Source organism: Neoarius graeffei, chromosome 2 (genome assembly GCF_027579695.1).
Source record: "Neoarius graeffei isolate fNeoGra1 chromosome 2, fNeoGra1.pri, whole genome shotgun sequence".
NCBI lineage: Eukaryota > Metazoa > Chordata > Actinopteri > Siluriformes > Ariidae > Neoarius > Neoarius graeffei.
Window position 1 is genome coordinate 104,816,072 of NC_083570.1, and position 19,657 is coordinate 104,835,728.

General features: G+C 43.1%; 1 protein-coding gene across 1 annotated transcript in view; it reads left to right on the forward strand.

Moving 5' to 3' along the window:
* LOC132870623 (venom phosphodiesterase 1) overlaps positions 1-19,657 on the forward strand; it is a 217,302-nt gene that overhangs the window by 131,521 nt on the left and 66,124 nt on the right. The window contains exon 19 of the mRNA XM_060904353.1: positions 9,266-9,311. Coding sequence (XP_060760336.1) covers positions 9,266-9,311 — 46 coding nt within the window. The remainder of the gene's footprint in view (positions 1-9,265; positions 9,312-19,657) is intronic.

The window sequence follows — 19,657 nt, forward strand, 5'->3', positions numbered from 1 at the left end:
AAAAAAGTTGGTGGGCAGAATGTCCAATTCAGATGTTGAGGAACTGAGATTTTGTACAGTTTTTTCAAGAGTCTCATAATCAATTAAACAAAATTCTGACATTGTGTTGAAGTTATCTATCTGTGTCATTGGTGATTGCAGTTTTTCAATTTTTTGCAACTGAGATATATTATGAGGAATATTCTGCCTTATTTTATCAATTTTACCTTTGAAAAAGGATGCAAACTCATTGCATTTATTAACTGAGAGAAGTTCAGGTGCTAATTGTGGTGGGGGATTAGTTAGCTTCTCTACTGTTGAAAATAGCACACGGGGCATTGTTCATATTCCTGCTGATGATGTTGGAGAAGAAAGACTGTCTTGCTTTACAAATTTCATAATTATAATTACAAAGCATTTCCTTATGGATTTGATAATGAATGTGAAGTTTAGATTTGTGCCATTTTCTTTCAGTCTTTCTACATTCTCTCTTTAGCAGTTTAACAGCCGGGTACTGCTTCCATGGTGCTTTCTGCTCATCATTGACTCTTTTGATTTTGAATGGAGCAATATCATCCATAATTTGGGTCATATTTAAATTTAAAAATTCCAGTAAATCATCTACAGAGTCTGACATTTTGGTTGATTTCTGCGAGAGAGCTTGCTCAAAGAGAGCACATGTGTTGTCTTTTATGACTCTCCTACCTATAGTCGTTGAGCTATTCTGAATGTGAGGAGACATAGAAACATCAAAGAAAACACAGAAATGATCGGATAAGGCCAGGTCAACAACAGTATTAGAAACAGTAAGACCCTTTGTGATGACGAGGTCAAGAGTATGACCACAAGAGTGGGTCGGCCCCTGTACATGTTGTACTAGGTTGAAGTTGTCGATAATTGCAAGTAGTTCTTTGGCATAAATGTTATCAGTATTATCTACATGCAAGTTAAAATCCCCAGATATAATAAGACAATCAAACTCTAAGCAAATGACTGATAACAGTTCACCAAACTCTTCAAGAAAGACTTTGGCTGAATGTCTCGGAGGCCTATAAATAGTTAATAATAATATGTTAGGAGAGCATGTAACAAGTGCACATAAGTGTTCAAAGGACATAAAATCACCAAGTGAGGATTGTTTACATTGAAAAGAGACTTTGAATATATTTGCGATCCCTCCACCTAAAGGAAAATGTCAGGACATCTGTCCATGAACTGAATCTCAAGAGAAGGTGGGTCATGCAGCAAGACAATGACCCTAAGCACACAAGTCATTCTACCAAAGAATGGTTAAAGAAAAATAAAGTTAATGTTTTGGAATGGTCAAGTCAAAGTCCTGACCTTAATCCAATTGAAATGTTGTGGAAGGACCTGAAGCGAGCGGTTTATGTGAGGAAACCCACTAACATCCCCAGAGTTGAAGCTGTTCTGTACGGAGAAATGGGCTAAAATTCCTCCAAGCCAGTGTGCAGGACTGATCAACAGTTACCGGAAATGTTTAGTTGCAATTATTGCTCCACAAGGGGGTCACACCAGATACTGAAAGCAAAGATTCACATACTTTTGCCACTCACAGATATGTAACATTGGATAATTTTCCTCAATAAATAAATGACCAAGTATAATATTTGTGTCTCATTTGTTTAACTGGGTTCTCTTTATCTACTTTTAGGACTTGTGTGAAAATCTGATGATGTTTTAGGTCATATTTATGCAGAAATATGGAAAATTCTAAAGGGTTCACAAACTCAAGCACCACTGTAGCTTTCTCTGGCCTTCCCTGTACTTCTCCATTCACATTCTTAAAGCAAAAATTGCATCCGACGTGCTCTTCCTTGGCATGAACCCATACTGCTGTTCACAGATTGCTACCTCTCTTCTCAATCTTGCCTCCAATACTCTTTCCCATAACTTCATGGTGTGGCTTATCAATTTTATCCCTCTGTCATTACTGCAGCGCTGTACAGCTCCCTTATTCTTGTATATTGGGACTAGTACACTCTTTCTCCATTCATTTGACATGTTCTCATTCTCAAGGATCTTATGAAACAATCTCGTTAGGAACTCCACAAGCCGTCTCACCCAAACATTTCCAAGCCTCAATGGGGATACCATCTGGTCCAACTTTCCCAGTCTTCATTCTTTTCATGGCTGCCCTCACCTCATCCTTACTAACCAACTCTGCTTCCTGATTTGCTATCTCCAATGAATCTGACCTTTTCTCTCTTGGATTCTCCTAATTTAATGAATCCTCAATGTACTCTTTCCACCTTCTTAATACACTCTCTTTATTTGTCAGCACATTTCCATTTACATCTTTCATCGCTCTTACCTGCTGTAGATCCCTCGCTTCCCTGTTTCTCTGCCTAGCTGGTCTGTACAGGTCTTTCTCTCCTTCTTTGGTCTCCAGTCTTTTGTAAAACTCCTGGTATTCATCTGCTTTCAAGTCAAGTCAACTTTATTGTCAAATATGCTATACATGCTCGACATACAGCACAGATGAAATTTCAGTCCTCTCTGACCCATGGTGCAAACAAGCAATGCAATAAATAAAAATAAAAATAGAATAATTGAAAAAACAAACAAACAATATAAACAGTATAAACACTAGATAAGAACTAGACACAGACTAAACACTCAAACAATATAAACAGTATAAATACTAGATAAGAACTAGACATAGACTAAACACTCATAAACAGACAATATAAACAGTATAAACACAAGATAAGAACTAGACAGACTAAACACTCAAACAATATAAACACTCTAGATAAGAACTAGATGTAGACTAAACACTCATATATACACACACACACACACACACACACACACACACACACACGCGTAAATTGGTGCAAATAAACAAACAGTCAAGGGCACTTGAGGTATAGCAGGTAAACATGAAATAAGCAGTATAAACAAACTAGCAGCTGTTAAGGTGAGGTAGTGCGGAATAGTGCAAATGAGCGAGGTAAAGTGAGATGTGTGGTCCCTGAGTTCAGTGTGTTAATTAACGATGAGATGTGTGTGTGTGTGTGTGTGTGTTTGGGGGGGAACTGTGAGGATGACATGTCAGATGCTGAAGGGGGGGCAGGGGGGTGTGCGAGCAGAATTTGTGGCAGGGGGCAGAGAGGGGAGGAGGGGCAGAACAGGGAGGGAGTTGAGCCTCCTGACCGCCTGGTGAAAGAAACTGTTCTTGAGCCTGCTGGTTTTGGCCTGGAGACTCCGCAGTCTCCTCCCTGACGGCAGCAGACTGAAGAGGCTGTGAGATGGGTGGGGTCACCTGCAATCCTGATGGCTTTGCGGGTGAGGTGGGAGTTATAAATATCCATTAGAGAAGGGAGAGAGACCCCAATGATCCTCTCAGCTGCTCTCACAATGCGCTGCAGTGCCTTGCAGCAGGACACGGTGCAGGCGCCGTACCACACAGTGATGCAGCTGGTCAGGATGTTCTCGATGGTGCCTCTGTAGAAAGTGTGCATGATGGGGGCCAGGGCTCTTGCTCTCCTCAGTTTGCGAAGGAAGTACAGACGCTGTTGGGCTTTTTTGGCCAGTGATGCAGTGTTGTTGCTCCAGGACAGGTCTTCAGAGATGTGTACACCCAGAAACTTGGTGCTGCTCACCCTCTCCACTGCAGCACTGTCGATAGATAGTGGAGCATGCTGGGTGTGCTCTCTCCTGAAGTCCACAACAATCTTCTTTGTCTTCTCCACGTTCAGACGGAGATTGTTGTCCTTGCACCACATGGCCAAGCAGCTCACCTCACTCTTGTAGATTGTCTCATTGCCATTGTTGATGAGACCCACCACAGTCGTGTCATCCGCAAACTTAATGAAGAGATTTGAGTTGGATGTTGGTGTGCAGTCATGTGTCAGCAGAGTGAAGAGGAGGGGGCTTAGCACACATCCTTGGGGGCCCCCGTGTTCAATGTGATGGTGCTGGAGGAGTTGCTGCCGACCTGTACAGCCTGTGGTCTCCCCGTCAGGAAGTCCAGCAGCCAGTTGCACAAGGAGGTGTTAAGTCCCAGCTGGTCCAGTTTATGAATGAGTTGCTGAGGAATGATTGTGTTGAATGCTGAGCTAAAGTCTATGAACAGCATTCTGACATATGAGTCTTTTGTCTCCAGGTGGGTGAGGGCTGAGTGGAGGGCAGTGGAGATGGCGTCATCAGTCGAACAGTTGGACTGATATGCAAAATGGAAAGGGTCCAGGGCAGGGGGGAGGGCAGACTTGATATGCTGCATGACTAGCCGCTCGAAGCACTTCATGAGGATGGGAGTGAGTGCGACAGGGCAGTAGTCATTGAAGCAGGAGGGAGATGGCTTCTTCGGGACCGGGATGATGGTGGTGGTTTTGAGGCACGTGGGGACAACAGCCTGGCTCAGCGAGATGTTGAAGATGTCTGTAAAGACATCTGTGAGTGAGCTCCTCAGCACAGTCTCTCAGGACATGACCAGGAATGTTATCAGGAACCGGGGCTTTTCATGCATTTGTCATCCTGAGAGCTCTCATCACGCTGTCTGGGGACAGCATCAACACCTGGTCGCTGGGAGGTGGTGGGGTCTTCTGTGCCTTGGTGCTGTTGTCTGCCTCAAAGGGAGCGAAGAAGTTATTCAACTGATTCAACAGAGATGTGGAGTTGTCACAGGTAGTCTGTAGTCTGTAGTTTGTAGTCTGTGATGGTCTGAATCCCCCCCACACAGGTTCCTGGTGTCTCTGCTGTCATTGAAATGGTCAGCAATGTTCCTGGAATACTGTCTCTTGGCCACCCTGATGCCTCGTGACAGATTGGCCCTAGCTGTCCTCAGGCCCACCTCGTCCCCAGCTCTGAAGGCGGTGTTCCGAGCCCACAGGAGCCTGTGGACTTCCCCTGTCAGCCATGGCTTCTGATTGGCCCGAATGGAGATGGTTCTGGTGACTGTAATGTCATCCATGCACTTCCTAAAGTAGGCGGTGACGGTCTCCATGTTCTCCTGGAGATCTGTGATGTTGCTGTAGGTGGCCGCCTGTCTGAACATGCTCCAGTCAGTGGTGGAAAAACAGTCCTGGAGTGCCTCTGAGGACCCCTCTGGCCACACACATATCTGTTTTTTAGCTGGTTTGGTGACTTTAACCAGCAGCCTGTATGCTGGCATTAGCATAACAGTGGAGTGCTCTGAGGCCCCAAGGTGGGGGAGGAGTAGGGCTTTGTAGGCATCTTTATGCATGGTGTAAACCAGGGGTGCCAGGGTGAAATTGGTCAGGGGGCCAGATTGTTTTCAAGTGGGACCTCAGGGGGCCGCATTACCGGCGTGACAAGACCAAACACTAAACAAATAGACATACTATTTGATATCATTTATGAATATAAATATTATTTATAAATTTGTTTTTTTTAAATAATAAAAAAACAACAAAATGGACAAGGACACATAAAAACACAACTAAACTGTAAATTACTTTGATCAGATTTATTGACAACTTGCACATAAAACCATGTCAATACACAGGCCTAATTAGGCCAATTAAAAAAGATGGCCCTAAGTAGCCCTAAAGAAGTCAAAAGATGTGCCAAGGTTAAGTACTCCACCAACAGGCCAAGTGACTAAATATTCACTAGAACTTAATAATAAAAAGACATAAATAACAGATAGTACATTAACTTAAACAACTCCCACAAACTCCCACAAACATACCCTCCCAATCATTACTTCACAGCACTATGTTACATGGGCAGACAAGCCAGCTACATTTTACATGTCGAAGCCAGAAGCCTTTTATTTTTCACCAGCTTGTCCACATTGGGGGACAGGCTCTGGGCCGTGGCTATTTTCATGACATCATTGAGATGTCCATGTGTCATACGATTGCGCATTTTCGATTTATTAATATTCATAACTGAAAATGCCTGCTCACATAAACATGTTGTCCCAAACATACAGAGTATTTTACCTGCAAATGCAGTGATAGTCGGGTACTCAGGTGGCAACGATTGGTAGAATGATTCAATACCAACAGATTTGTACATGTCCTTCAACCGCGTGCAGCATTTCAAGTCTATCAGTTCCATTTGCATCGCCTCGGGGACCTCGGAAGCATCCGTGGTGAATGGAGAGCCAAAAAACGCAAAGTCCTTTTCCAGTTCAGTGAAAACCGTGAATCGATTGGCAAACTCGTGCATGAGACCGGAAAGCAAGTTTGCATACTTGTCCATGCTCTGATGACTGACAGACAGAGATTTCAAACAGGGGAAGTGGGCTGCATTGCACTGACAGAGCTGTGCCTTCCATAACGCAAGTTTACGTTGAAACGCACGGACACCGTCGTAATACTCGGTAACGAGTTTGTTGCGACCTTGCATATTAACATTCAATAAGTTCAGGTGTTCGGTAATGTCCACTAAAAAGGCAAGGTCCCTGGTCCATTCGGTGTCGTCCAATTCCTCCACAGGCTTCCCTTTCGCCTGCATGAACTCAGCTATCTCTTTGCGTAATTTGTAGAACCGTTTGAGCACTGCGCCTCGGCTCAACCAACGCACATCGGTGTGATAGGGAAGGCCCTGGTGGATGTCATTTTCAGATAATTTTAAACAGTCTGTGGCGCGAATTGGACCGATGCAAATGGCAGGCGCCATCAGGCAAATCTCCGCCTCTGACGTCAATGCGATCGGCAGTGAAAGACAGGCAATTGTTCTGTAATAATTGTTCGATGGGGTGCGGCAGACATTGATGGCTCTCTGCCAGCCGAACGATTAGAGGGCCATCAGCAAGGGGGCCGGATTAGATGTTCATTCGGGCCGGATCCGGCCCGCGGGCCGCCACCATGGCACCAGTGGTGTAAACATTGTCCAGAGTATTGTTTCCACGTGTGGGAAAGTTGATATGACCATAGAGTTTTGGAAACACACTCTTGGGGTTTGCATGATTGAAATCCCCAGCCAGGATGAGGAAGGCATCTGGGTGGGCTGTCTGCTGCTCACTGATGAGCTGATAGAGTTCATTCAGTGCTTCACTCCTGTTGTTATTGGAGCTGGGAGGGATGTATATTGCTACCAGCAATATGGCTGTAAATTCCCTTGGCAGGTAGAATGGCCGGCATTTAATAATTATAAATTCCACCAGTGGTGAGCAGTGTTTGCAGACCACAACAGCATCACGGCACCAGGCATCACTGATGTAAACACAGAGTCCTCCACTGCGAGTCTTCCCCCCCTCGACTAGCACTCTGACTGGTAGTATGTTAGCCGGGCTAGCTGAATGGCACAGTCCGGGACGCTGTCATTAAGCCATGTTTCCACAAACACAAGGACACAGCACTCACTCACAGACTTAAAAGATGAGCAGAGTAGGCAGACATAATCCAGCTTGTTGTCCAGCGAGCGTACGTTGGTCAGAGTGATGGTAGGGATAGCCGGCCGGTGAGGGCTAGCCACTAGCCTAGCCCGGATACCTCCGAGCTTGCCTCTCTTCTGCTTCCGCATGTTCCACCTGTGGCGCTTCCACTGCGGGCTGGATGCAGGAGTGGGGGTCAGTGATTGAGCAGGCCTCCGGAGCAAAACGCAGTCGCATAGCACTTCTGCATCCGCTGGATTTATATCCATGAATATAGTTCTGCAGATGTCGAGCAGAAACTCATGGGAGTATGTGCGCCTTGAGACTGATGGACGTGACAAAGGCGAACAGATACACACTGTTTTAAAACACAAAAAAACATGAAAACACCATTCTGTCAGGACAGAGAGGAGCCACTGCGTGTGTGCGCACCACCATCTTGGAACTTCACCTTCACTACCAATCTTTTTGCCTTCTGTCTCATCTCTCTGTATAACCACCCGCCTTCCTCATCTCTCTGATCAGCCCAGTTCTTCTTTGCTAGATCGTCCCAATTCTTCTTTGCTAGCCTCTTCTCTTTTATAATTTTCTGCATTTCTTTGTTCCACCACCATGTCTCCTTGTCGTCCTTCCTTCCTCCTTCCTCAAGCTCAGTGAATATCGGTGAATAATAACCTCGACTTTATCTCAGTCATTATTCACCAATATTCACTTCGTCTTCAGCAAATAATTAATTATTCTCTCCACATTCACTGGATATGAGCAATTGCATGCTCTGATTGGCTACTCTACTACTAGGATATCAGCTCATATTCCGTGAGTAGAGAAAAGAAAAATGGCAGAGCGTGTTGCTGAACCAAAAACAAAACCCCAAAAAATAAAAATAAATAAATCAATCAATAAAATGTGGAATAAAAGTATTTCATGGTAAGAACGTATCTCATCTCCTCTAGCCGCTTTATCCTGTTCTGCAGGGTCGCAGGCAAGCTGGAGCCTATCCCAGCTGACTATGGGCAAAAGGCAGAGTACACCCTGAACAAGTCACCAGGTCATCACAGAGACAACCATTCATACCTACGGTCAATTTAGAGTCACCAGTTAACCTAACCTGCATGTCTTTGGACTGTGGGGGAAACCCACGCGGACAACATGCAAACTCCACACAGAAAGGCCCTTGCTGGCCACGGGGCTCGAACCCGGACCTTCTTGCTGTGAGGCAACAATGCTAACCATTACACCACTGTGCCGCCCTGTAAGAATGTATGGGTTTTTTTATTTTTCAAGAATTATTATTCTAGCATTTTTCACAAATTGCTACTGTAATTTTGCCGGTTTGTTTACATTCTAAGCAGAAATTATTTTGTTGGACGTTTTGTATAAATTTTATTTATCGAATTTGTGAAAAAAAATGCTCTGTTTCTCAAAATTCAGTGAATGTGGATAGAATAAAACAGTTATTCCACTCAATCTCGTTGTACATGGCTTATAGCCAACTCGGTGCTACGTGCCTCGTTGGCTATCAGGTCATGTATGACTTGATTTTGTCGCATAATTGTTAAACATAAGTTGATGTGCCATTGATTTGCTCACTTTTCTCAATGTTACACAATCTTGGAGCACTGTACCCTCCCCCCAGTGTCCATAAAATTCTTATTTCACCTGGTGATCAAAAGTGGGAACTGCAACAAGTGCTAACAGAATGGCATTTGGGCAGAAATCACACTGCTCCTTGTTTGCTTGTTTTGCTTATTTATTTAGGTGAGGGACAGTGCAGAGGACAGTTCATGATATTGCGGTACATCGAATCCCACACTTGCAGTGAGGAATTCTAATGCTAATATCCACTCATTCCTAATATCACACCCTAGCACTCACACTCATCCGTGCTAACCCTCATACCACATTTCCTGAAATTTTAACTTCAATGTTCAATGTTTAAATATTAATGGTGGTCTACCTGTATGTTTGCTGTAGGCTGGCCTGAATCCAAACTCTCACCTCAACCTGTCGGACACTGAAGGTAATAATTATTGTGTGTATTTTACATAGATATACCAGTACATATTAGACACCAAGATTAGTTTCAAGGCCTGATTACTTATCTGAAACAGTAAATGAAAAAAGCTTATTTTTAAGTTCGTAATACACTACAACTGTGACATTTTTAGCATGTGAGTTGCTTTCCTAACTTAACTCAAATCAATAGTCTCTTCTAACAAGATTTATATAGCTAGCTAATATTTGCAGAGAAAACAAGGCTAGCAACGTCAGCTAAGAATCTTTTGAGTTATGCTCGACAACGCATGCAGAAGCACTTCATCTCATCACATTTAACATAGTTAAAAGATTTTCTTTAAACAGATACATCTTGGCACTGTGTGTTGTTCCAGAAAAGCATGGCACAGTTTGGACACACCCTCTAATTCAATGTTTTTTCTTTATTTTTATCCATTAAAAGGCACTTCTTCATGTCTTAAAGTAAGAATAGATGCCATTTCTCTTTTAGTTGAGTGGTTCTTGGCATAATATGGATTACTACAATTGTGGTGTTGAATAGGGCTATTTACTGTACTTTTATTATTTATGACTGATTGTTTGATCTCAAACAAATTAAGAAGGCAAGAAACTCGTCCACTAATTAACTTTTGATGAGACACACCTGTTAATTGAAAATCATTCCAGGTGACTACCTCATGAAGCTGGTTAAGATAATACCAATAGTGTGCAAAGCGTCATCAAGATAAACGGTAGATACTTTAAGAATCTAAAATATGAGACACATTGTGTTTGCTTTTTAAACACTTTTTTGTTTACCACATAATTCCATATATGTTCCAGATGTTATTTCATAGTTTTGATGTCTTCAGTATTGTTCTCCAATATAGAAAATGGTCAAAATGCTGTACAGTAAAACCTATGAATGAGTAGGGGTGTCCACAATTTTGGGAATATCACAGGTAACAGAGAACATTATTAGAACATTCAGTATAAGGTTAAAACAAGGTTAGGTTATAACAGTTCAAAAACACAAAGTTCCTAGTTAGGAGCTACAATACCATCATCATCATTGTCCTTCCCTCTAGGCGCAATTACTTAGCCTTGGGGCACTCCTGGCTGAATGCATGATTCAGCAGTTGCTTGAATTTGTCTCTATCCATCATACTCCTTCTGGCCTGCTGAGCATCGATGTTAAGCAACCTTTCCACTTTATTCCATATCTTTCTTGGATTACGTATATCGAACATCACCTGTTTCTGGGGTTCATTGTTTTCCAGCCGGCATACGTATGCCGTATATTTAAGGTGTTGCAAATGGCAGAAGTCTCGAATCGAGAGTGTCTTGGTTATATCCTGTAGTTGTTTATTGGAGATCTTAAAGCTCCAGTCAACATCACCCTCTACTTGTGTTTTTGAGTCGTTATCTTTCTCATGATCAACCTTCGGAACATTCTTACGTTCAAAGCCTCCACAGACCATTTTTCTAAGAAAACCATGCCAGATCACTTCCACCTTATTGAGCTCATACTCTGACATTTCCCATGCTTGGACGCTATAGAGAAGGCGTGATCTTATACACATGGTCAAGAATTTAACTCTGGTTGCCAGCTTTATGCGTTTGGCAGTTAATACATGCTTTAATTTGTTCCACTTCTGGAATGCTGCACCAATTCTTGCATGGATGGAGGATACGGTGAGCTCGGAGTTTGTAATAGTATATCCTAGATACTTGAAGTTTCTGACATTCTTTATCTTGTTTTCTCCAAGAGTAATCAAACTCTCCCATTGCATCAGTTCTTCATCTATGTTAAACACCTTTGTCTCGGTCTTGTCATAAGACAGCTGCAAGCCAAATCATTTCAAGGTGTTACCATACAACAAAAGGACTTTCTGAAGTTCTTCTGCTGAGTTCGCAAATATGACCTGGATATCTGCATAAAGTAGCTCAGTGATTTGTTCGTGTCCATTTTAGATTCCGGAGGGATTAATCAGAATGTCATAGGATCGACCCATAATGGTGGTCACACCCTCAATCTAATACTAACATTCAGGTTAAACATAGAAAATATAGTCATACTTCCACAGTCTGAAGTTCTCAGATCATTATCTCATCTCATTCAAAATATGTCTGAGTAATAATATATGCACCTCACCACACTACTGTATTAAACGTACATTCATGTCAACTACTGCACAGAGCTTTATAAATGATCCCCCAGTGTTATCAACTTTGATTGGGTCACTGTCAGCCCCTGCAGAACTTGATCAGGCAACTGAATGCTTAAAGTCACCATTCCGCCATACCTTAGATAATGTAGCTCCTCTTAAAAGGAAAATGGTCAGAGACAAAAAATTAGCACCCTGGTATAATGATGACACGTGCACATTAAAACAGACCACTTGAAAATTGGAACGTAAATGGCATCAAACAAAATTGGTAGTATTCAAATTAGCGTGGAAGGAGAGCTTCCTGATGTATAGAAAAGCTCTTAGTGCTGCTAGATCAACATATCTCTCCTCCCAAATTGAAGATAACAAAAATAATCCTAGATTCCTATTTAATACTGTTGCAAAATTAACCAGGAATAAGTCCACTATAGACACATGCACACCTGTAGTATGTAGTAGCAACGATTTCATGAATGTTTTTAATGACAAAATTGAGAATATCCGACAGAAAATTCAAACTACTAATTTAAGGTCAGACGATGTAGGTGACCCTGTAGTTAACAATATAACTATCAGATCATCAATTAGAATGTTTTACTCCCCTAAAAGAAACTGAATTACTTTCATTAATCTCGGCATCAAAAGCCTCAACTTGTGTGCTAGATCCCTTACCTACACATCTATTCAACCAGATAATACCTGAAGTAATTGAACCGCTTCTAAAAATAATAAATTCTTCTCTTAGGATTGGCTATGTACCCAAATCCTTTAAACTAGCAGTTATCAAACCCCTGATTAAAAAACCTGACCTTGATCCCTGTCAGCTGTCCAATTATCGGCCAATATCAAACCTCCCCTTTATCTCCAAGATCCTTGAAAAAGCTGTGGCACAGCAGTTATGCTTATATTTACATAGGAATAACATCCATGAAATGTATCAGTCAGGATTTAGACCTAATCATAGCACAGAGACAGCTCTGGTTAAAGTAGTAAATGACCTACTGTTGGCGTCTGATCAGGGCTGTGTCTCACTGCTTGTGTTGCTTGGCCTTAGGCAGCTGGGCCATAGAAGGTTCACGCTGCATGCTGCACGCTACACGCGTGTAAAGAAAAGTGGACAAACGTAGCATGACTTGCTCTGGGCCATAGAACGGCGTTCACGTTGCACGCTGCACGCTGCACACTTCACGCGTGAAGCGAGAAATGAACATGCACACTTTTTTCTAGGCGTGAAGATGGAAATTCCAGTCAATGCATGCGGTCACCGCCGCGCCAGCCAATCAGAACGGGTCTAGGGAGATAACTCTATGCTTTCAGGGGAAAACTTCAGAAAAAATATAATTGAATGGTATAATTGAAAAATAGTTCTTCATTGGGATTGTCAAGCAGATTATAGAATGTTCGGTGAAATTCACCACGGGTTTCTCTCAGAAGGAAGTGTTCTCGGCTCCAAATCTGTTCCTTTTTCTCTTCCTCTGTCTCAGTAAAAGCAGAATGAGGCAATCGTCGTCATCCGAAGAGTCCATATTGTTGGTTACTCGGTCAAAGTAGAACAGACGCAACACGTGAACATCCAAGCATGAAGTTTAATGGCCCAGGGTCCGGTTCTTCACGTGAACGTGTAGCGTGTAGCGTGCAGCATGCAGCGTGCAGCGTGAACCTTCTATGGCCCAGCTGCCTTAGTGCAGCATTTGATACCATTGATCATTCCATTCTTCTGGATAGACTAGAAAATGCTGTGGGAGTTAAGGGAATGGCCCTCTCCTGGCTCAGGTCTTATTTAACTGATCGTGATCAGTATGTTGATATAAATGGTGATATTTCTAGATGTACTGAGGTAAAGTTTGGTGTTCCACAAGGTTCTATCTTGGGTCCACTGCTTTTTCTTTATATGTTACCTCTAGGTGATATTATTTGTAAACATTGTATTAATTTCCACTGTTATGCTGATGACACACAGTTATATATTTCTGTAAAACCTGATGAGACACCAGCTTAATAGAATTGAGGAATGTGTAAAGGACATGAGACACTAGATGATTATTAGTTTCCTTCTGCTTAACTCTGACAAGACTGAAGTACTTGTACTAGGACCACATGCAGTGAAAAGTAAGTTTTCTGATTACACAGTAACTCTGGATGGCTTTTCTGTTTCTTCACGTGCAGCAGTAAAAGACCTCGGAGTGATTATTGACCCCAGGCTTTCATTTGAAAATCACATTGATAACATTACCCGGATAGCTTTCTTTCATCTCAGAAATATTGCTAAGATAAGAAATTTAATGTAACTACATGACGCGGAAAAACTAGTTCATGCTTTTGTTACCTCCAGGTTGGATTATTGTAATGCCTTACTGTCTGGATGTTCCAATAAGTGCATAAACAAGCTCCAGTTAGTTCAAAATGCAGCAGCAAGAGTCCTTACTTGGACTAGAAAATATGACCACATCACCCCTGTCTTATCCACACCGCAGTGGCTTCTAATCAAATTTTGTATTGATTATAAAATACTACTATTGACCTTTAAAGCACTGAATGGTCTCGCACCACAGTACCTGAGTGAAATTCTGGTCCTCTTTGACCCGCCACGCCTACTTAGATCAAAAGGTGCAGGCTATCTGCTGCTACCTCGTATAGTGAAGGCTACATCAGGGGGCAGAACCATTTCTTACAAAGCCCCACAGTTATGGAACAGCCTTCCAAGTAGTGTTCAGGAATCAGACACAGTCTGTGTTTAAGTCTAGGCTGAAAACATATCTGTTTAGTCAAGCAGATATGTAGTAAAGGTGTAGATCTGGGGTGGCACGGTGGTGTAGTGGTTAGCACTGTTGCCTCACAGCAAGAAGGTCTGGGTTTGAGCCCCGTGGCCGGCGAGGGCCTTTCTGTGTGGAGTTTGCATGTTGTCCGCGTGGGTTTCTTCTGGGTGCTCTGGTTTCCCCCACAGTCCAAAGACATGCAGGTTAGGTTAACTGGTGACTCTAAAGTGAGTGTGAATGGTTGTCTGTGTCTATGTGTCAGCCCTGTAATGACCTGGCGACTTGTCCAGGGTGTACCCTGCCTTTTGCCCGTAGTCAGCTGGGATAGGCTCCAGCTTGCCTGCGACCCTGTAGAACAGGATAAAGCGGCTAGAGATAATGAGATGAGGTGTAGATCTAGAGGGTCCTCAGACATAGAGTGTTTTGGTAAACTGGGATGTATGGATGCTGTCAGTCCCCCGGTCACTCGAGCTTGTTGACAGTGTAGTGGCTGGCTGCTTTATGTCCCGGGGCTCCCTCATGCCCATGTTACCTTCTGGCTCTCCCCTTTTAGTTATTTAGTTGCCAGACTCCCTCAGTGCAATATGTATACTGTTCCTACTTATTCAGGTGACATTGGGCATACCTAACAACCTGTGTTTTCTCTCCCCCCTCAAATCTGTCCCTCTGAGTTACATGTCGGTCCTGGGATTGAGATGCTGATCTCTTCTGCTCCTCGGACCTGCCTGATCCATCCTGGTTCCCTGTGTCTGGTTGGAGTCTCATCACATCGCTCCTGTGGAGTGGGGCCCCATATGGACAGTTGGGGGTCACGCCTGGATGACGCTCTGGACTTTTGCAGTGGTGCTTTTGTGGCTGCGGACTGCAGTTGACTTTCTGACTTTAGGACTGCAGTTGACTTGCTGACTTTGGGACTGCGGTTGCCGTGAATGGTTTTGCGCTCGGGTTTCCGTCAGTGGGGGGTTTATAGCATCAACAAAGCTGACTTTATGTTAGGACTGTTAATGTTATAGTCATGTTGTCTGTTGTTGCCTACTGTAAATGAGGATGGGTTCCCTTTTGAGTCTGGTTCCTCTCGAGGTTTCTTCCTCATGTCGTCTGAGGGAGTTTTTCCTTACCACCATTGCCACAGGCTTGCTCAGTGGGGATAGATTAGGGATAAAATTAGCTCATATTTTAAGTCATTCAAATTCTGTATAGCTGCTTCGTGACAATGTTTATTGTTAAAAGCACTATACAAATAAACTTGACTTGATTTTGCTGCGACCCGATGATGGTGCTTTACGGCATAGTTATCTTGTTGTTACTTCATTTGGAATGCAGTAGTCCAGTCTAAAACCAGTCTCAGGGAATATTTTTTAGTATTTCACTGCATGCTATTCTCACTACAAAGTCCATGTAGATGTTAAAGACCAGAGGTGACTCTAAGGCACCTTGTCGGCATCCTGCTAGGGTTTCGAAGAAACTGGTAGTACCTTTAATACATGCTTTGGTGCCTGTGTACAAGGTGCGTAGTATAGCTATCAAATGTGGACATTTGAGTAGAATATCGAGGCAGTGAAATAAGGCATCTCTTGGAATCCAAGAGAAATCGTTTTTCTTGCTTTTTTCGGTGGCGGGTCAGATGGATCGGCTGAACTCATCTCATCTCATCATCTCTAGCCGCTTTATCCTTCTACAGGGTCGCAGGCAAGCTGGAGCCTATCCCAGCTGACTACGGGCGAAAGGCGGGGTACACCCTGGACAAGTCGCCAGGTCATCACAGGGCTGACACATAGACACAGACAACCATTCACACTCACATTCACACCTACGGTCAATTTAGAGTCACCAGTTAACCTAACCTGCATGTCTTTGGACTGTGGGGGAAACCGGAGCACCCGGAGGAAACCCACGCGGACACGGGGAGAACATGCAAACTCCACACAGAAAGGCCCTCGCCGGCCCCGGGGCTCGAACCCAGGACCTTCTTGCTGTGAGGCGACAGCGCTAACCACTACACCACCGTGCCGCCATCGGCTGAACTGTCAGCCATTTTTTGCTTCTTCTAAAGTACAAAATGTGCGCGGGGCTCTTATTGGTCGAAATTTGATAAAATTGCTGAGGTTAACCAATCAGAGACCGTGTTTCTAAAGCATTGGCTGACATTCTAGTAATAGCGCCCTCTCAGGGTATCTGCACATTTTTCAAGTACATATTTAAAGACTTTTTAAGACATTTTCAAGACCTCTAAATGGAAAAATTAAGACTGTACCATGGCAAAGAAAATGATAAATACGACAACTTAAAACTGTTTTCTGCAATAGTTTTTTTTTTGCTAACTTTAAGAAGAATGCACACAATTGGTGAACAACAGGGTGCATCAATGGCAACTGTTAGACATGCAAACAGCTGAAGCAAAGTCGTGTGTTTTGGGCCTGCAGAACTACTGTAGCAGCAAGGAGAAGACTGGTGTTTACTGGAGAAAACGCCATGAATCATTTGTGCGATCCAGCGCTTTTTATCGCAAACGATTCTTCTCCTTATTTTGGGGGGGGCTTTCTAGCGCCCATGTAAGCTACCTGCACATCTCTCACTCTTCACAACCACCACACCGCACCCACACCACACCTCCTCCAGTAGCCTCCTAGCGTTAGCTCTTGATGTACGGAACGCACAGAACCAATGCTGCCCCCAAAAGGTGCGCTGGTCACTTTTAAAATTACGGTTAAAAAAATACCCAAACCGGATGGAGACATTTCACTCGTTCGGTCCAATATTAAATTTAATACCTCCCTTTTGAAAATTCCAGTCATTCCAAACAATTTAAGACATTTTAAGGCCTTGAAAACCGAAAGTTGTATTTAAGACTTTTTAAGGACCCACGGGAACCCAGCCTCTGCCAGGAGACTGGGAAATCGCAAGTGTGGGAATTCTGGCGGCAAATTTGAAAATATCAATTATGAGCAAAAACCGTAATAATCGACTTCAAAGTCGTAATAGCGTAATTGGACCACCGAAACCGTAATGATTACGGGCAAACCGTAATGGTTGGCATGTCTGCAAAGATGGCAACACTTGTCAATCTATTGGCCCAGAAACCAAACTGAGTAGGCAAGAGAAGTCATTCATATGCATCTCTAAATCTCTCTGTGATAATTCCGGATACCACTTTCAAAATCGTTGCGATTATGCTAAGGCCTCTGTAGTTTTCAGCTATTGATTTAAGCCCTCTCTTCTGAAGACAGGTTATGGATGCCATCAACCATTTGGTGGGAACTTTTAGGCAGGACCATACCAGGCTTACTAGAAGTACAATATATTTTATCAATTCTTTTGACCTTGAGTACTTCAGGTGTTCTGAGTGCACTTTGTCTGTGCCTTGACATCTACCATTTTTGTAGCCTTTTGATATTAGTTTCCACTTCTGCACGGTCGGGAGTAGAGATCTCAACAGCAGGTAGATCATCTGGTGGTAAAAGATGTGGGAAGTTTTGAGGATGTTCTAGTTCTGGTTGTGGGTCATACAGATGTGCTGCAAAGTGCTTCAAAAAGTGTTCTTCTATTTTTTTGGTTGAATCAGTAGCCTGTTTGATCGTGACAGGGATATGTATGTCTTCATCAACCTGAATTCTTCCTTGGTGTTATGTTCTTAGCTTGCAAGCTTCAGTTGTTTCGCCTTAGATTGAAAATAGGCATTTTTCAGCGTAGTACGCATCTTCCTGACATCATAGGCTAGACTCTTCTTCTTCATCAGGTCTTTCTCTTTATGGCATCTGCCAAGTAGGTCTTGGTAAGCACTGTTCATCCATGGTATTTCTAAGTCACCATTTGGTCTATGAGGGATTGTCTCAGCAAAGGCCCGCTGTATAGTATCTACTACCAGCTCTTCAAATCCATCGACCGTCAGTGCCAAATGCTCCATCGATAGAAGTGCATCAAGTTTAGCACTATATGACTCTTGGATGGAGTGGTCATCTCTGAGACGGCAGAGATCTTGGTGTTTTACTGGAGCTCTAAGAGCTTTTTAACCATTTTTCTAGTTGGAAAGTGGGCATCCAAGACTTCAATTCGATGGTCTGAATCGAAGGGCTGGCTTTGCATGGGGTATGTTCGTCAATTCTTGGTGGCTCGTTTGATGTACCATTCGGCCATTATATAATCCAGTCTTCATTTATACTCAAGGTTAGATTTAAACGACCATCTATGTTTGTTTGATTTTGTTGCGAACATAGTGTTTAGAATATAAAGTTTATTGTCTTCTGCAGTTTCAATGAGCCTCATTCCATTAAAATTTGTTTGGTTTTCATCATGATACAGCCCAACACCTTTCCAACTACCAGGATCACAGTCGTGGCCAATGGTTGCATTGAAATCCTAGGCAGCAATTATCTTATATGATGAGCGGTCTTTTTTTCATCTTCTGCATGGCTTTGCTTAGTGTTCGATAAAAGGCTTCCTTGCTCGATGAAGAATGTTCCTCTGTTGGGCAGTAGCAACTATAGATTACAAGCTTCACCCCATTCACTTTCACTCTTACCATAGTTAATCTGCCCTCGATTATATGTTGCATGTCTGATAGTATAACATGTGGGGCCATGGCGACAGCAACTCCTGCTCTTGCAATCTTCATACCATTGTATACCAGATGCCACCCTCTCAGAACGTTGTCATTAAAACAGACTTCCCCTTCACTCTTTTGTCTGACTTCTTGCATGCACGTGATATCGTGTCCCAATCTCTTGCATTGTGTAACACAGTCTACTAATTTACTTTCACATTTACAGGTTCTGACATTGATGGTCCCCAGTCGGAACTTGTGATAATTCTTCTCCATTACTGTCTCACTAATAAACTCAATCATTAATAACAAGTAATAGAGTATCAAATATATCATTAGCCTTTTACAAGCTCGAAATATTCCAGAAGGAAAGAGGCGACTTCACCTTCTAGCGTCAGAGCTCCGTTAGTTCACCCAACCACATGGTCAGGCTATCCGGGGTGTACCTGCCACACAAAGGTGATGGAGGTGGAGCTGACTTGAGTGTGAGAGGTGATTAGGCTTATCAGGACTTATAAATGCCTGGTAAGACTAGCAATATTACAAATATTGAGAATTACGCATCAACACTCCTTACACCCCAAATACTACTACTACTACTACTACTAATAATAATAATAATAGGGTGGCACCAGTGTTGTAGTCGAGTAACTAAACCTTGAGTCTGAGTCCAGTCTCAAGTCCCCAGTGTTCAAGTCTAAGTCATTAAAGAAAATTTTGAATCGAGTCAGAGTCAAGTCCACTACTGAGCCCAGTCAGGTCCGAGAACAAGACTCCAACCGCGCCATTTGACAGTGGCTGTTGCTGTCTTTGTGTGAAACTGTTTACGGTGTGCAGGAGAGAGTCCACTTGGCGCGCATGCTGTCCGGGAGTCTATCTGATTCACATGCCAAGGCGCATAGGT